Source organism: Podarcis cretensis (genome assembly GCF_951804945.1).
Source record: "Podarcis cretensis genome assembly, chromosome: 5".
Classification (NCBI taxonomy): domain Eukaryota; kingdom Metazoa; phylum Chordata; class Lepidosauria; order Squamata; family Lacertidae; genus Podarcis; species Podarcis cretensis.
This window is the reverse complement of record NC_137174.1, coordinates 20,134,027-20,150,247: the sequence shown is the minus strand read 5'-3', so window position 1 is coordinate 20,150,247 and position 16,221 is coordinate 20,134,027. Positions and strand designations below refer to the sequence as shown.

Here is a 16,221-nt window from a genome sequence, read left to right as displayed (position 1 = left end):
AGTTTGTGTGATGGGATGATGAGCTGCTTGTGCGTAAAAGCTTAGTCCCTCAGGGTTTGCTCAGCTTAGCAAAACTCTGTCTTTAGCGGAGCCCTTAAGCATGGCTCCCTCAGTCGCTGGCAGAATCCGACAGTGGGCGTTTGCGGAATCTCTTCCAACATAAAAGCTCCTTAACGGAAACGCGTCTTCTGGACTCTCGGCGTGACAGTTTCCGGCGAGGTGTGGGTGTCCCTATAGGAGGTCCTGAAACCTCCTCACTGTTTTCGCTGGAAGAGTCCCAGAGCCCTCTTTCCGACTCCCTTTCCCTCGGAGCTCCTTCTCTCCCCCTGCTGGTTCCTTCCTCTGCTGTTAAGTCTCTCCTAACCTCCTTGAGCCCTTCCACCACCTGCTCTTCCGATGGCAGTTCCCTGACAGTTTGCTACCAGGAAACCTACTTCCAGGTTAGTGGAGCTCATTACCCAAAGCGTTCGTAAGGAGGACAGTACATAACCCGAGGTTCCACTGCATTTATCAAAATCCCGGACTTCTTGGTTCTAGTCTGCTTGCATTAAGCCAGAGACAAGATTAAGGGTGTTGCAGTGTGGTAATAAAGAATAATCGATGGAGATTAGGGCAGGAAGATGATGTTACTGAAACACCCGGAAGATTTCCAATACAAATTAGTTGGTTAAATTGGTGGCTGGGGAGTGTTGCAGCTTTCTTTCCAATAAAGACATTTTGTCATTGTTTCCAGCCTTCTTCCTGTATTTCCCCACCTTTATTTTGATCACCAAGTATTGCACATAGACACTGTGTGCAAGATTTCACATACTCGAATCCTGTAACGTTACCATTCATTTTACAGCATTTAAAGGCATCTCATAACCATTTGAAAAACAATGGAATAATCTTTAACATTTGCATAGCGCTTTCTAGTGTTCAAATGAGCGTTATATTGTTGTAAACTTTAACAGCCCTGTAATGGAAATCAGTATTATTATCCCCCATGCTGTAGATGTGGGGGGCACGGAAAGTGCATTGCCAAAGGTCACCCGGTGAATGCATGAGAGAAGCAGCAGTCAAAGCTGGGGCTTTCTGATTTTTAGCTTGCTCTCTTAGCTAGCATGCTACAGCAGGTGTCGTTATAATGAAATACAACTAGTAACTGGAAGCAACTGCAGCAACAGCAACAACACCTAGCAGTGTGAGAAAAAAGTAAAAAAATAAAATAAGCAGAGAACTAAATCTGAACCAGTAGACGAGAAGCATGATGGCCTTAATCGACAACCCTGATCACTGTGATCATGTTCACAGAAAGGCCAGCAGGAGGAGCTCTAACTTAACAATGCCAACTAAGCAAAGTTCTAAACTTTTTTCAGTTGTTTGGATCATTGTTTGCCAACCTTATTATAGTGAGAACTTCCCTCTATCAAAAGCAAGAAAGAAAGGCAGGTTCTTGTGTTCTTCATAAAACAACATTCTGTTTGGCTTCCCATAGTCTCTCATCACAAGACCCATCGACTCTCAAGTGATAAGGGTACATATACATAGAAATGCAGAGTTTGGAAGTCCAACCCCCTGCAGTTGCAGGAATCATTTGCCCAACGTGGGGCTCAAACCCACAGCCTCGAGTTTCAGAGCCTCATGCTCTACTGACTGAGCTATCCCAGCAGGCTTGTGCTGCTGGCCATCACCCTTCAATGGCTATAATTCAAACACCTTTGCATGAGCAGGTAAATGTGCATAGATACTGTGCACAATCAGGATTCCTACTGTAGCCTTTCAGGCCTTTCCCATGGGTAGGATGAGCATTGCTCCCGGGGAGGGAGGAGCCAAACACAGGATGGTTCAGAGAAAGAGTTTTTTATTTCTGCTTCCCAGGCAGCAGAAAGGCACTTGCGTGGTCAACCACAGCAAGCAGCACTTTAAGGGTAGAAACAGGCAGCCTATATTCTCTTTAGGTCCCGCCCCCCCCGCCCCCCCGGAATCCAGCCTCATGAGCTTGTACATGTAAGTTTGCAGAAACAATCTCCATTCATGATGAATAGAAATTGTTTCTCCATTCATGATGAATAGAAATTGTTTCTGTACTCCTGGCGCTATTCCCGGGGTCTGTGCGTCAGTGCACTAGGATAGTTGCAACCTGGTCAGATAAGTTGGATGCGCCACTGACAAGGCCATCTTTTACGCCTTCATAGACTGAGAAGAGGAGAAGGCTTTGTTCATTCAGCTACTTTGTGTTATACAGCAAAAGCTAATGCATATTTTAAGTTTGCATCCTCAAAGAAAGAAATACAGCTCTAGCTAATGCAATTTAGCTGCTGAATCCTCAAAGAAAGAATTTGGGAAGTCTTGGGGCCTAGTTGGGGTGACTACACAGTCAGGTTTGGGTATCCTGTCCCTTCACTACAGGAGTCTGCATTCAACATGTGGCCAAAGGGCAGGGCCAGAAATGCGTGCCACGTCAGGAAGATCCAGTCTTGTGGTCCCACTTCCCATTAATCAAATTGAGCTCCTTAGTTAATATAATGCTTAAAGTTGGTGGCAGCCGCATGCAAACATAAGAGTCCCAATGGATCAGACCAAAGGACTACGTAGTAATAGGTTGAAACGCAGCTATGTATTTGATACCGCAACTTGGTTTGCTGGTTTTCCTTTCCTCGTCCTCCTACAAATAAAAACAATTCAATGTTCTGGGTTGCTATGTTCTCATGGTTTTTATTTACGGAATTTATACACCGCCCTTCGGAGCCTAGATCGGCAGTACACACTTTGTGTGTGTGTACAAGGTGTGTGTGTGTGTGTGTGCGCGCGCGCAGAGATTGTGGTGTTTTTGTGTGTGCAGGGATTTGAACCCTGCCTGCCTCAGGCCGACACGCAGATACGCCGCCAAATATATATATGCCTGAGGGAAGATGGCGCCGCCGCGCCCTGTGGTGGCGCCTGGGGAGCGGCTACGAGATAACTCTGAAGGGCTTCCCTCTCAACATTGTCTTCCCTTATTACGTTCCCGCAGCATCAGCGCCATAACGAACGTCTTGCTGGGGCAACGGGGGGGGGGCGTTGTGTGTGTGTCCTTCCCGCTCCTCTTTCTCGTCCCAACGGCCGCCCATCCCCCACTCCCTCTTGCTTCGCCTCATAGAATCCAGGTTGGCGCCATTTCCCGCCCAAACCGCCCCCGCGCATGCGCCCCCGCCTGTCCTGCCTTGGCGCCCTTTGGCCACGCCTTCCCCTGTGACGTCACACCGGCCGCCCTCCTCCTCCTCCTCCCTGGTCTCCCCGCTTCTCCCCCCCCCCCGTCCCCTCGGTCTCCTCTTCGCTCCCTCTTAACACAATGACCCCCCCCCCGCCCCACCCCACCCCGCAGGCGGGACCCACCCGTGAGGCGAGATAAGTGCATTAACATGTCCGGCCTCTGAGGAAGGCTGCCCCCTCTCGCCTTCCGTGCTGCTCCTTTCATTCTTTCATCCTTCTGCTCCCCTCTGGCCCCTCCAGGCTCAGCGCAGGGCGGGGGGACCGGCTGGGCTGCCCTGAATCCGCCTTCTGCTTGGGAGCTGGATCTTCCTCACTTCCACTTCTACCCCATAGCCCAGTAGGTGCCTCCCAGAACTCATTGGAGGAAGACTAAATGGTGACCACCACAGCACTGTCGAAAAAGAGGACACTGTCGAAAAAGAGGACACCAGGTGCGCAGCCTGGGAGTCATTTTGGACTCACAGCTGTCCATCTGTATCCAGGGCAGCTGTTTACCAGCTCCATCTGGTACGTAGGCTGAGACCCTATCTGCCTGCGGACTGCCTCCCCAGAGTGGTACATGCTCTGGTTATCTCCCGCTTGGACTACTGCAATGTGCTCTACGTGGGGCTACCTTTGAAGGTGACCCGGAAACTACAACTAATCCAGAATGCGGCAGCTAGACTGGTGACTGGGGGCAGCCGCCGAGACCATATAACACCAGTCTTGAAAGACCTACGTTGGCTCCCAGTGCGTTTCCGAGCACAATTCAAAGTGTTGGTGCTGACCTTTAAAGCCCTAAACGGCCTTGGTCCAGTATATCTGAAGGAGCGTCTCCTCCCCCATCGTTCTGCCCGGACACTGAGGTCTAGCTCCGAGGGCCTTCTGGCGATTCCCTCACTGCGAGAGGCCAAGTTACAGGGAACCAGGAAGAGGGCCTTCTCGGTAGTGGCGCCCGCCCTGTGGAACGCCCTCCCATCAGATGTCAAAGCGATAAACAACTACCTGACATTCAGAAGACATCTGAAGGCAGCCCTGTTCAGGGAAGTTTTTAATATGTGACATTTTAGTGTATTTTTCATCTTTGTTGAAAGCCACCCAGAGTGGCTGGGGAAACCCAGCCAGATGGGCGGGGTACAAATAATAAATTATTATTATTATTATTATTATTATTATTATTATTATTATTCAATGGGTCTGTGCTAATTTAAGGTAATATTCATCCTTATGTTTGGAAGTATGGTTGATTCCAAACCCCCATCAATTTTATTATTTTATCTGTTTGTAAAACAAAAAACTGCCAAGTGGTTTACTATCAAATGGGGTATACATTTAATGAAATAAATCAACAAATGGCCAAAGGCAACTTAAAAACAATTACTGTAATTAAAATAGAAATATAATACTTCTCACCGTATTTAGCTGACCTGAATGCCTGCCTAGGCTGCTGTCCAAATGCTGACTTTTGGTGGGCATTTGTTTAAAAACTGCAGCTAGACTCTAAAGCCCTTCCAAGAATGCTGTGTCTGCTATGTCTCTGTTCCAGCACTCTTTTGTTTAATCAAATTACCACTATACTTTTCTTCAAGAAGGCTACACTTTCCGAAAAACAACCTATACACAATTGGCTTCAGAAACCACAAAGTTACTGTCTAACAACCTGCAGATTAACACACTCACACACATTAATTAATTACACTCGTTCCAAAGAGCACCCACATTGAAGTATGATTTCTGATAAACTTATGGTGAAAAGAATGTTTAGGCAAACTTAATGAATGGAAGAGTCATCACATGCTTGTATGCATAGGGTGGGATGGGGGAAGCAATTAATCACTTTCCCACCCCACCCCAGTCCTAATTGCTTTCTAAATTGCTGTTTCCTTTGCATGGCAGTAGTGGGAAGAACGCGTGGTGTTTTGCAGTACATCAAAAAGGATTTCTGACCTCCCCTCCCTGTGTTTATAAACACACCTGACACATACAAAAACATTAAAGTGATGCCAGGCGAGGCATTATCTGGGGTGCCAACTTGAATAAAATAGGGGGGGTCCCAGGAAAGCCCCATCCCACATAATTTGTCACATGCAATGGCACATACACTCCATTTGAATGGCAATGCGCATCAGTTATCCCAACATCTGTTACAGTTATCCCAACATCAGTCCCAAGCAGTGACAGACCTACATTTTAGGGGCCCTGTAGCTTGAGCTGTTCTGGGGTCCCCTTCACAACTGGTAATGAGTTCTGGGTAACCACTGTTGTCTTCTTCAACAGACCACCACATTTAAAAAATCAGATTTTGATTAGAATATCTGTTCTGGGTTGTCTCACGTGTCAAACACACTGCTGTGAATAAAAATGTATATGCTTGTGAACTAAATCCCTCTGAGATTAGGTGCCCAGAATCTTAAGATTCATTGGTTTCATAGGAGATCAGCCCCTGATTCCAAGCTGCTCTCTGTTTAACATAGGCAAAATACTGGAATCTAGATGCTAGAACAGCTCTGGAGAGAGAGATAAATGTAATACAATAGATAAAAGGTAAGATTAAAACAACACCCAACTGAGATCAAAAAGCTAAGGTTGGAGGATAAAACCTGCAATAAGGACGACTAGCTGCAAGTAGATCTAAATGTCTTCACCTGACACATACAAAAACATCAAAGTGATGCCAGGCACGCCTCTCTGGGAGTGGAAGGTGCGGGATTTATTTCCCGACATCCATCTCTCTGAATGAGGGAAAGAGTTGAGTAGTGGAGAACTGAGGGCATCATTACGCAGGAGAGACTGCTAAATCTTAGTGAAAGGAAAGGTACTAGGTGGTGTGTCATCTGGTGTGGATGAGGAAAGACTGCAGCGTTATCGCCTGCCCTGGGTGGCATCTACACATAAAAAGGGTCCCTTGTGTTAATTTTCTTATGCAAAAATAACAAAGAATGTACCAACAGGGAACCATTCTTGATTAACAAACTGCCAGGGACTGGGAACATTCATTGTATGAGCTGGAAGGTTTCAGAACGTTTTCAGTTCCTTTGAGGATCGGAGGCAACTATGGGGCTATTTTCCAGTTTTGCCAAAGGGTGGTGCTAAGAGAAGGGTGCGCTCCAGCCCATCTAGATTGGTCAAGCAGCGCTTGAAAATTGAACTTGAAACTCGCTCCTCCCCAAAAGCCGCATCCCCATTGGAGCGCTTCTCTCCAAGGAAAACGCGCCGGCCAATGGGCAGCCAGGAGGGGCTATAAAGGCGCCGAACTCCAGAAACCTGGAGCGGGCCTTGGGGAGCAAGGGGACTTTGCAAACGAAAAGCAGGTTTGTTGGAAGACAGCGAGGTAAGAATAGAGGATTGTTAAAAGGATTTTTAGTTCACTTGTCTTTAAAAAATTGCTCAAATGATTTATATAAATTAAGGGTTTCATAAACGATGGTTTTTATAAAGGAAGGTTGTTTCTGTTTCTGGGTCAGGATCAGGGTATAGGAAAGACCCATTTGTGGTAGCCAGGGAGGGATTACACAGGGGCTCAAATGTCTTCGGTTGGAAACATTTCGCAAGATTGGTTTGCACGTATTTTACTTGTAAGCATGAAGCATTTAGTGCATTTTACTGCATGAAGCATTTACACACACACTTTCTGACTGTTAAATCCCTTTCACATAAACGGGATTAAATTTCCCAATAAACGTGGTTAGGATCAGCTGCGGAAAACGATGGCAAGCATAGAAATAAGAGCGTAAACGTATTACCTAAAATTCTATGGTCTGTTTTCATTCAAGCCTTGCTCCGAGCAACCGGAGGTTTATTTAAAGGCCACAAAGTACGTGGATTTGAATGTCAGGTACAAAAGCCTTCCTGTAAAAAGGGAAGGCTTTGCCCTTCTGCGCTCGGCCGGGTGGGTGGTCAGCGGGGCGGTTGAAAGAATTGCCACTGAAGCCGGGGGTCGTTTTACGCAGCGGAACCTCAGGCAGCGCCCGATTCTGGGGGACTTGCTCCCGGGCAAAGGCAGGCGATGCAGCCCTGAGCTTTCCAAGTCGGGAGGAAGATCTGCAAGCGTCGCTTCTGTTTAAGCCGAGCGCTTCCTTCAGATTTGCCTCTTTCTTTTCTCAGGAGGAGGCTACCCCAAAGTCGGAGGAGATAGGAGAAAAATGACCGTTTTCAGCCCATCTCACGTCGAGCTCCTAAAAAAGTCCTTTGAAGAGAACCGGTACCCCGGATACGGGACTAGGGAGGCGCTGGCGAGGTGCATCGGAGTCGAAGAAGATCGTGTGCACATAAGAATCGGGATGGTGGGGGCTCCCAATACCTCCCTAAACCGCACATACTGGAACAATTTGAAACGCTCGGAATAATCCTTGCGTAGTCGAAGGCCTTAGTTCACCCGGTGCCTCTCAGCTTATCGCGAAAGGCGCCGTGTTCAAGAGCTAACTTCCTCTTTCTTGTTTTTTTTTGGGGGGGGGAGGGTGTTGTATCGTGGATGTAAAGGCTTATTATAAAGGGTGGGTGGGTTTTGCTCCCTCCTTTTCAAATTTAGGGAGAAATTGTGCACAAACTTGTTCAGAAATCCTGGTTCCTGATTAAGGCTTCCTTTTCCTTCCCAGTAAATTTATGCACAGCACACATTCATTTGATGCAGATTCTGACTTTAAATCGTTTAAAAAGAAAATTCGCGGACCCAGCTTAGAAATCTAATTTCTGCAATGGATGGGCTTAGTGCTAAAAGTACATTAAATCTGGTTTTATAGGCTGCCTTTGCAGCCTGATCCAGTTAACACTAACTCCCAAAAGGTAATGTGCAGAGGACTGCAGCCACAAGCAGCTTGCACTGGGGAGACTAAAACGAGTTAAGCTGCATTGCTTTTTCTGGCAAAAGTTGAGCAAGTACTTAGATCTCTCCTACGGAGAAATTGGCATTTAGAAAATATATAAATATACTTCCCTGCCTAGTCCATTACCCCCAGGACACTTGGGAGGCTGAGGCAGAAAACCCCAAACAGGGCACAAAAAATGGGTAGGTCTTCTGAGTGAGCCATTTAAGATTCCTGTTACTAAATTTACTGAATGTTTAAAACAATTGCCAGGCATAAAGTGTTGCCTTCCAGCACAAATGCAAACAGAGATGTTACGTCTTGTATGCAGGCATCCACTTGGCATTAACAAACGCCTGACAATTTCTTACAGATGAAGCTCACATCCACAGGTATACTTCAGTAAAGCGAGTCTTGTGGAACTGTACACTTGTGCAGCTTTTAAAGGTGGCTTTTTCTGATACTGCAGAACAAAATACAGCCAAATAGCACAATACAAAACAAGTCAACATAGGTTCTCCCACTGTAATACACTAATCTTTGTTTGGTTGTTGTACCTGAAAGTGAAATTATGACCTACCCCGTTTGGAAATAATGGGCATTTGGTTCTCTCCTTTCTTCTGTTCAGATTTGGTTTCAAAACCGACGAGCCAGAACACCAAAGAGGATAGGTTCCAGGATAAGGATCGGGAACCAGGCTGCAGCTCCTTATAGCCACAGTGAGAGAACCCGTCCAAGAAGCAGCCTGGACAGCAGCCCAAGAAGCAGTCCAGGAAGCAGCGAAAATATTCACTCGCAACAATCTTACCAGCCACAGAACTTTCAATACGCTGGAAGCTATGGAGGAGCAGGGTTGTGGCAGCCACCTCTCAACAACACGCAACCGGGAGAGTGTGCCCCGCAACAGCAGAAAACTGCAGCTAGAGTATAAAGCCCTTCAAAGAATGGTGTGTCTGCTATCTCTCTGTTCCAGCACTCTTTTGTTTAATCAAATTTCCACTATACTTTTCTTCAACAAGGCTACACTTTCTGAAAAATAACGTATTCTCAATGGGTTTCAGAAACCACAAAGTTACTGTCTAACAACCTGCAGATTAACACACTCACACACATTAATTAATTAATTAATTAATTACAGGTCGTTCCAAAGAGCACCCACATTGAAGTATGATTTCTGGTAAAATAACTTATGGTGAAAAGAATTTTTGGGCAAACTTAATGAATGGAAGAGTTATGGGTATTTAAAGAGATTAGATGGTTATTTAAAGATTGCTCTTTCAAAATATGCATTGAGCTGTTGAAGCAAATGTCGACACAGTTCCACTTTTTCTGATATCTGCAGGCATAACACATTGCCCGCAGTCAGATTGGACGTATTTGGGTAATATAATAATTTTAATATTTCAAACGGAAATGAGATGAAGTGGGTGTCGATCAGGGAGAGAGAGCTTTATTGGCAGTAGTATCCCAGCTATGGAACACTCTCCTCAGGGAGTCTATCCTGGTGCCTTCTTCTCCAAATCATCTAGTGAAGACCTTTTGGTTCACCCACATGGTTTAATTCTTTATTGAAGCTTGGGTGTTTTATACTCTCCGTGATGCTATCCATATAAGTTTTTTGTTCCCTTTTATTTTTGGTTGATCATGATTTTTAATCATTATAAATCAAGACAGATCCATTTAGTCAGAAATACGTCCCTCTCAGTCCCTAACATTTCATTTACTTATGTACTGCTTTTGAAATGAACCTCACAAAGTGGTTTACATCAATATATCAAAACAATAAGCATCCATTAAAAATGTAACAAAAAAAGGCAAACTGCAAGGGGGAAAAGTTCAATGATTTTAGGATTGTAGTTTTTAAAAGTGTAGTTTAGTGGGAGAGAAATTTTTCTCTATCCACTTTCTCCATGCAATGCTAAATTTTATAAATTTCTGTCATGCCACCTCTTATTCTATTTTTCTCTAAACCAAAAAGTCCCCAATGCTCCAACCTTTCCTCATTGTTCCATCCACTTGATCACTCAGCTTGCCCTTTTCTGAATTATCTGAACTTGAGATCTTTGATAACGCATCACATGCTTATATGCATAGGGTGGGATGGGGGGCGCAACTAATCCCTTTCCCACTTCCCCACTCCAATCCTAATTGCTTTCTAAATTGCTGTTTCCTTTGCATGGCAGTGGTGGGAAGAAGATGGGAAGAACGCTGCGTGTTTTGCAATACATCTCAAAGGTTTGCTGACCTCCCCTCTCCGTGTTTATAAACAGAGTAAGCACAAAATAATCCCCCTCCCTCTCTACCTCTACCACAAATAGTTCTGAATCTCTATGCCTCTCCCCCCCCCCCCGTTTGCTATTTTAACACCCAACTAGCAATGAGTTATGGGTAACCACTGTTGCCATCTTCAATGGGGTTGTTCCCTGACAGATCACCACATTTAAAAAATCAGATTTTGATTAGAATTTCTGTTCTGGGTTGTCACACGTCTCGAAGTCACTGGTGTGAATAAAAGTGTTTAAGAATGTGGATTAATTCTGGTCTGTGGCCCCTCTGGGATTTGGCGCCCAGAATCTTAAGATTAATTGGTTTCATATGAGATCTGCGCTTGCGTATCCAATGCACTGTATTTAAAATAAGGTAAGCTTTTTTCTAGCGTAAAATGAACGCAAATTTAATCGTCTATTAATAAAATATAGTTTGCTTACTCAGCTTAGATTTCTTTCTTCGGTTGCCACCGCTGTTATGTTTACCGTCTTATTCGCAATTGATGCGTTTCCTGGCCGTTGCCACTGCCTCCATCCAAGGCGCTGTACAAATCTATTTAGACGATAGAGGATGCTATGAGGGGTATTGGAATTAAGTTGTTCCAAGCTTCTTTGTCGATATGACATAATTTATACTTGCTTCTTTTTAGAACAACAACAAAAACTTTTTAAAAAGGAGAGTATCTTTGGCCAGGGCGCAGCCTGACTCCCTCCTTTGGCAATCTTCGCGGAGCTCTGGCCCAATGGTTGCCATTGGTTTGATATGAATTAATTTTATAAAGAATGATTTTAGAGTGTTGTGTTGTACTGTTGTACTGTTTTATTGTTGTTAGCCGCCCTGAGCCCGGCTTCTGCTGGGGAGGGCGGGATATAAATAATTTTTTTATTTTTTATTTATTATCCGTTTGAGATAGGAAGTGTGTGCTACCTGGTAAGGGGGGGGCGTGTTCTTTGGTTGGACCGCAAGTGTGATTTTTGTACGATGCAGGTGTGGGACACCCCACTTTATTCAGTTCTGGGGTAGTTACTTGCACTGGCTTGGCAAAGAAAATGTGTAGCAGGCGTCGGAAAGTCCTCTCTCTCTCTCCCCTCACTTCTGAATTCTCTTCTCTTCAGTTGCCTGCATTGGATAATGCTCCAAGTCAGAACGTGCCAGCAGCAAAATATTAAGCATATCAACGCCGGTTTTTAAAATGTATTTTATTGCTTTTTCACATGCAATGAATACAATTTCAAATGCAATAAACGACGTCAGCTATCTGTTGTTTCTTGGAAACAACAGCAGTTTAAAGTTGGAACCACTGCTTAAAACCAAGGACTAAGGACGAAATCACAGACTAAAGTAGATCAAAGTCAATTGGTTATTACTGGCGGCCGAAGAGGCAATTGCCAAAGGGGTGGCCAGGGAGGGAGGGAGGGAGGGAGGGAGGGGATTGACTCAGTTTAGCAAAATGACGGAAGAAAAGGTGACTCCCTCTTATCGGCTGAGAAGTAAGGGTGGGGTTCGCCCACTGGAGATAAATGCTCAGACTGAACCCCCAGCAAATAGCAGAGTGAACCTGAGAGAGTTAGTGTCCATTTTTAAGGCAAAACAAATTCAGGGAGAGCGAGAAAGAGTTTTTTCATGATGGCAACCAACAACGAAGGTAACAGAAACTTTTTTAAAAAAAGATTATTAATTCACTGTCTATAAACAACAACAACAACATTTCTCTAATTATTTATAGGGGAATGAGTAGGAAGGAAGATGATTTCTGTTTCATCTGGGTCAGGATCCCGGCGTAGGGGAGACTTTCAAAGTCCCATTTGTGGTAACCGGGGAGAGATTAAACATGTCTCACTATTTCCTGGGAAGAAGCCCAGGCAAGACTGCTTTGCACCAAGCATTTAGTGCGTAGAAAGTGCAATCCTATACAGTACGCACTTTCCTGAACGTTAAATCCTTTTCAAATAAACGGCGATTTAATTTCCCAATAAACGTGGTTAGGATCGGCTGCGGAAAACGATGGCAGGCATAGAAATAAGAGCGTAAACTTCTTACTGAAAATTCTTTGGTTTGTTTTCATGCAAGCCTTGTTCAGAGCAACCGGAGGTTTATTTAAATGCCACAAAGTGCGTGGATTTGAATGTCAGGTACAAAAGCCTTCCTGTAAAAAGTGCTCTGCCGGGTGGGTGGTCAGCGGGGCGGTTGAACGAATTGCCACTGAAGCCGGGGGTCGTTTTACGCAGTGGAACCTCAGGCAGCGCCCGATTCTGGGGGACATGCTCCCGGGCAAGTGCAGGTGATGCAGCCCCGAGCTTTCCATGTCGGGAGGAAGATCTGCAAGCGTCGCTTCAGTTTAAGCCAAGCGCTTTCTTCAGATTTGCCTCTTTGTCTTTTCCCAGGAGGAAGCCACCCTAAAGTCGGAGGAGAAAGGCAAAAAAGGACGGTTTTTAGCCCATCTTACGTCGAGCTTCTAAAAAAGTCCTTTGAAGAGAACCGGTACCCCGGATACGGGACTAGGCAGTCGCTGGCGAGGAGCATCGGAATCGAAGAAGATCGTGTGCACGTAAGAAGAGGGATAGTGGGGGTTCCTTGGACTTCCTTAAACCGCAAATACTGGATAAATTTAAATCGCTCAGAATAATTCTTTCGTTGTCATTCGAATGTGTTAGATCTTCCTGATGCCTCCGAGCTTAACGTGAAAGGTGCCGTATTCAAGAGCCAACTTCCTCTTTCCTGGGTTTTTGTGGGGTGTTATTGCGGGGGGGGCTGTTGTACCATTGATGTAAAGGCTTTTTGTAAGGGGTGGGTGCGTTGTGTCCCCTCCTTTCAACTGTAGGAAGAAATTGTGCCCATACTTGTTCAGAAACCCTGGTTCCTGATTAAGGCTTCCTTTTCCTTCCCACTCAAATTATTGGAGGCACATACTTTCAAATATCAAAGGTTCTGGCTTTGAACAGTAAAAACTCTTAACAGACCTGGTTTCAACCTAATTTGAGGATAAAACCATCTGGTTTTCTAGGCTGCCTTTATAGCCTGATCCACCTGACCGGACTCCCAAGGGAGTGCGCATAGGATATTCCTATTAGGATGGCAGCTTTCAGCACCTCGCATTGAGAGACCAAATGTGCAGCATTCAGCTGGAACCACACTTAAGCAACATTGCTTTTCTAGCCAATGTCCTGCAAGTCCCTAGTTCTCCCACACTGAAAAAATTACACCACACGAGGCACAAATATTCGGCTGTCCTCTGAGTTAGAAAGTGAAATTATGACCTATCCATTTGGAAATAATGGGCATTTTGTTCTCTCCTTTCTTTTGTTCAGACCTGGTTTCAGAACAGAAGAGCGAGAACAAAGGTGACTGGTTCCAAAATAATGATCAGGAACTGAGCTACAGCTCCTTATAGCCGCTGTGACAGAAGAAGAAGTCCATTAAACAGCCTGGGGAGCAGCCCAAAAAGCAGCCATGCAGCTTCCATTATCCCGAAAGCTTTTGTTTCAGAACTGAAGAGTGAGAACAAAGATGACTGGGTCCAAAACAATGATCAGGAACCGAGCTACAACTCCTTCTAGCCGCCCTGACAGAAGATGTCCAAGCACTCCGAGCAGCAGCGCAAGAAGTCCGACGCAGCAACATTACCAGCCACGCAGCTTCCATTATCCCGAAAGCTATGAAGGAGCAGGGTTCTGGCAGCCAGCTCTCAGCACCACGCAACCAGGAGAGCCCGTCTATGCCGCACAGCAGCAGAACTCCCAGGAATTGAACCCGGTTCATTACCAGCCAGCTGCTGTTGGTGGAACTGGGCTTTGTGAGACTTCCAAGGCAAGCAACTGCCCAGTTCCATATTATGGTGCAGAGATGACGAGGCAGCCTCCACCATCGGCTGGTAACTTCTGCACTCCATCAAGCAGTAAAACTCCCTGGTCTGCAATGGGGAACAGTCATGCAATGGGGAATTATCCAGCTGCAAATCCTGTGCAAATGTTGCTTGAAGATTACCAAAATCGGCAGCAAAGCAATATCTTCCCTTCTCCCAACACTTTCTAGGGTTACTCATCCATATAAATACATTTTAAAGTTTTTCAATAAAGTTTGTTATTTTAATGCCTTTGTCTGGGATCATCGTCTGGCTTTCCTTTTACTGAAGCATTCTCTTCTTTTTGCCCAAGCAAGCTAAAAGCACTTGTATATTGAAATAAAAAAAAAGCTGAACAATTGGCCACTTGTTCAAATTAGGACCAAAGTCAAAGTCTGGGGTTAGAAGAATTGGGTAAAATGTTTCAAAAGGTTCCAATTTGGCTTTTGTTTTTGTTGGGTTGATGTGGGTTAAATGTTTAGTTGGGGTTGGCGGTTACTTTAATTTGGGTATAAGTATAAACTGTTCATTATTGTTATTATTATAATAATTAATTATTATTACTATTGGTTGCTATATATTTGTTTTGTTGTTAAATGTTTGATGCATTGTGTTGTAAGCACAATGTATTTTTGTACTTTTTGCAGAAAACAATAAAGCATATATGGATATAGATATATACGTGTGTTTTTGTGCATGTGATTCTATGGGGATGGATTTTTCTGAGCCCTACCTGCCTGCCATGCTACATAATGCACTCCCTTTTTGAAATGTTGCCTGAATACAGAAAGGGGTTGGTTCTGCCGGATCCCCTCTCTGCTTTTGCAGGCAACTTCCACGAAGGAAGAGTTCACCCAAACCAAAATCCACAGTAGCTTGATGATGTGACTCAGACATTGGGTTAAATCATGGAATTCAAAGTGTTAAATGAGGATGCTATTGGAGAGTATTGGGAATGCCTTACATGATTCCAATCTGTTTATAATGCTACACATTATCACTTCATCATTCAGTATTTCCAAGCTAATCCTTGCTGAGCTTCTGACAACCAGGCAAGGGACCAATTCTGTTTATGCGGTTCAGGGTTTGCTTTCCCTCTGCTTTCCACCCAAATGGTTCTGAAACCGGGTTTCAAGTCCACGAGCTTATTTCTCTATTTCTATCCCACCCAGGGGCGCCCACTTGAATAGAAGAGGGGGGGGGGGAGGTCAGGTAAGCGCTGCCCTGGTTGATTGCCATTAGAGCATCGAGGGGGGGGGCAAGGGACCTGGGCCCAAGTGTTGGCTCCTAGGACCCCACCTTTTCCCCTGGGACCTTGAGGCGGCCCACCTACTTCTTCCCCCTCCGCCCTCTCAGCCCCCGAGACCCCCGCGAGGGAGACCAGCCTGAGAGGCGCAAAGGCACCCGAGTGAGTTTCGGGGCTGGTAGTAGGGTGTGTGTGTCTGTAGGGATTGTGGGGTGTGTTTTTGTATATGTGTGTGTGTGTGTGTGTGTGTGTGCAGGGATTTGAACCCTGCCTGGCCTCACACCAAAACACTGATACGCCGCCAAATATATACATGCCTGAGGGAAGATGGCGCCGCCGCGCCCTGTGGTGGCGCCTGGGGAGCAGCTACGAGATAACTCTGAAGGGCTTCCCTCTCGCCATTGTCCTCCCTTATTACGTTCCCGCAGCATCAGCGCCATAACGAACGTCTTGCTGGGGCAACGGGGGGGGGGGTTGTGTGTGTGTCCTTCCCGCTCCTCTTTCTCGTCCCAACGGCCGCCCATCCCCCACTCCCTCTCGCTTCGCCTCATAGAATCCAGGTTGGCGCCTTTTGCCGCCCAAACCGCCCCCGCGCATGCGCCCCCGCCTGTCCTGCCTTTGCGCCCTTTGGCTGCGGTGTCACACCGCCCGCCCTCCTCCTCCTTCTCCCTGGTCTCCCCGCTTCTCTCCCCCTCCCCTCGGTCTCCTCTCCGCTCCCTCTTAAAACAATGACCCCCGCCCCACCCCGCAGGGGGGACCCACCCAGGAGGCGAGATAAGCGCATTAGCATGTCCGGCCTCTGAGGAAGGCTGCCCCCTCTCGCCTTCCGTGCTGCTCCTTTCATTCCTCCA

The 16,221-nt window shown here is 45.8% G+C and overlaps 1 protein-coding gene and 1 long non-coding RNA gene across 2 annotated transcripts in view; one reads left to right on the top strand and one right to left on the bottom strand.

Annotated features, from left to right (window-relative positions):
- LOC307216582 (uncharacterized protein) overlaps positions 1-16,221 on the top strand; it is a 115,995-nt gene that overhangs the window by 66,177 nt on the left and 33,597 nt on the right. The window contains exons 3-6 of the mRNA XM_079977044.1: positions 7,318-7,496; positions 8,644-8,962; positions 10,199-10,286; positions 12,668-12,831. Of these exons, the coding sequence (XP_079833170.1) occupies positions 8,855-8,962; positions 10,199-10,286; positions 12,668-12,831 (360 nt within the window). The 5' untranslated portion in view covers positions 7,318-7,496; positions 8,644-8,854. The remainder of the gene's footprint in view (positions 1-7,317; positions 7,497-8,643; positions 8,963-10,198; positions 10,287-12,667; positions 12,832-16,221) is intronic.
- LOC307216594 overlaps positions 1-16,221 on the bottom strand; it is a 37,374-nt gene that overhangs the window by 3,264 nt on the left and 17,889 nt on the right. The gene's annotated exons all lie outside the window — the stretch shown is intronic.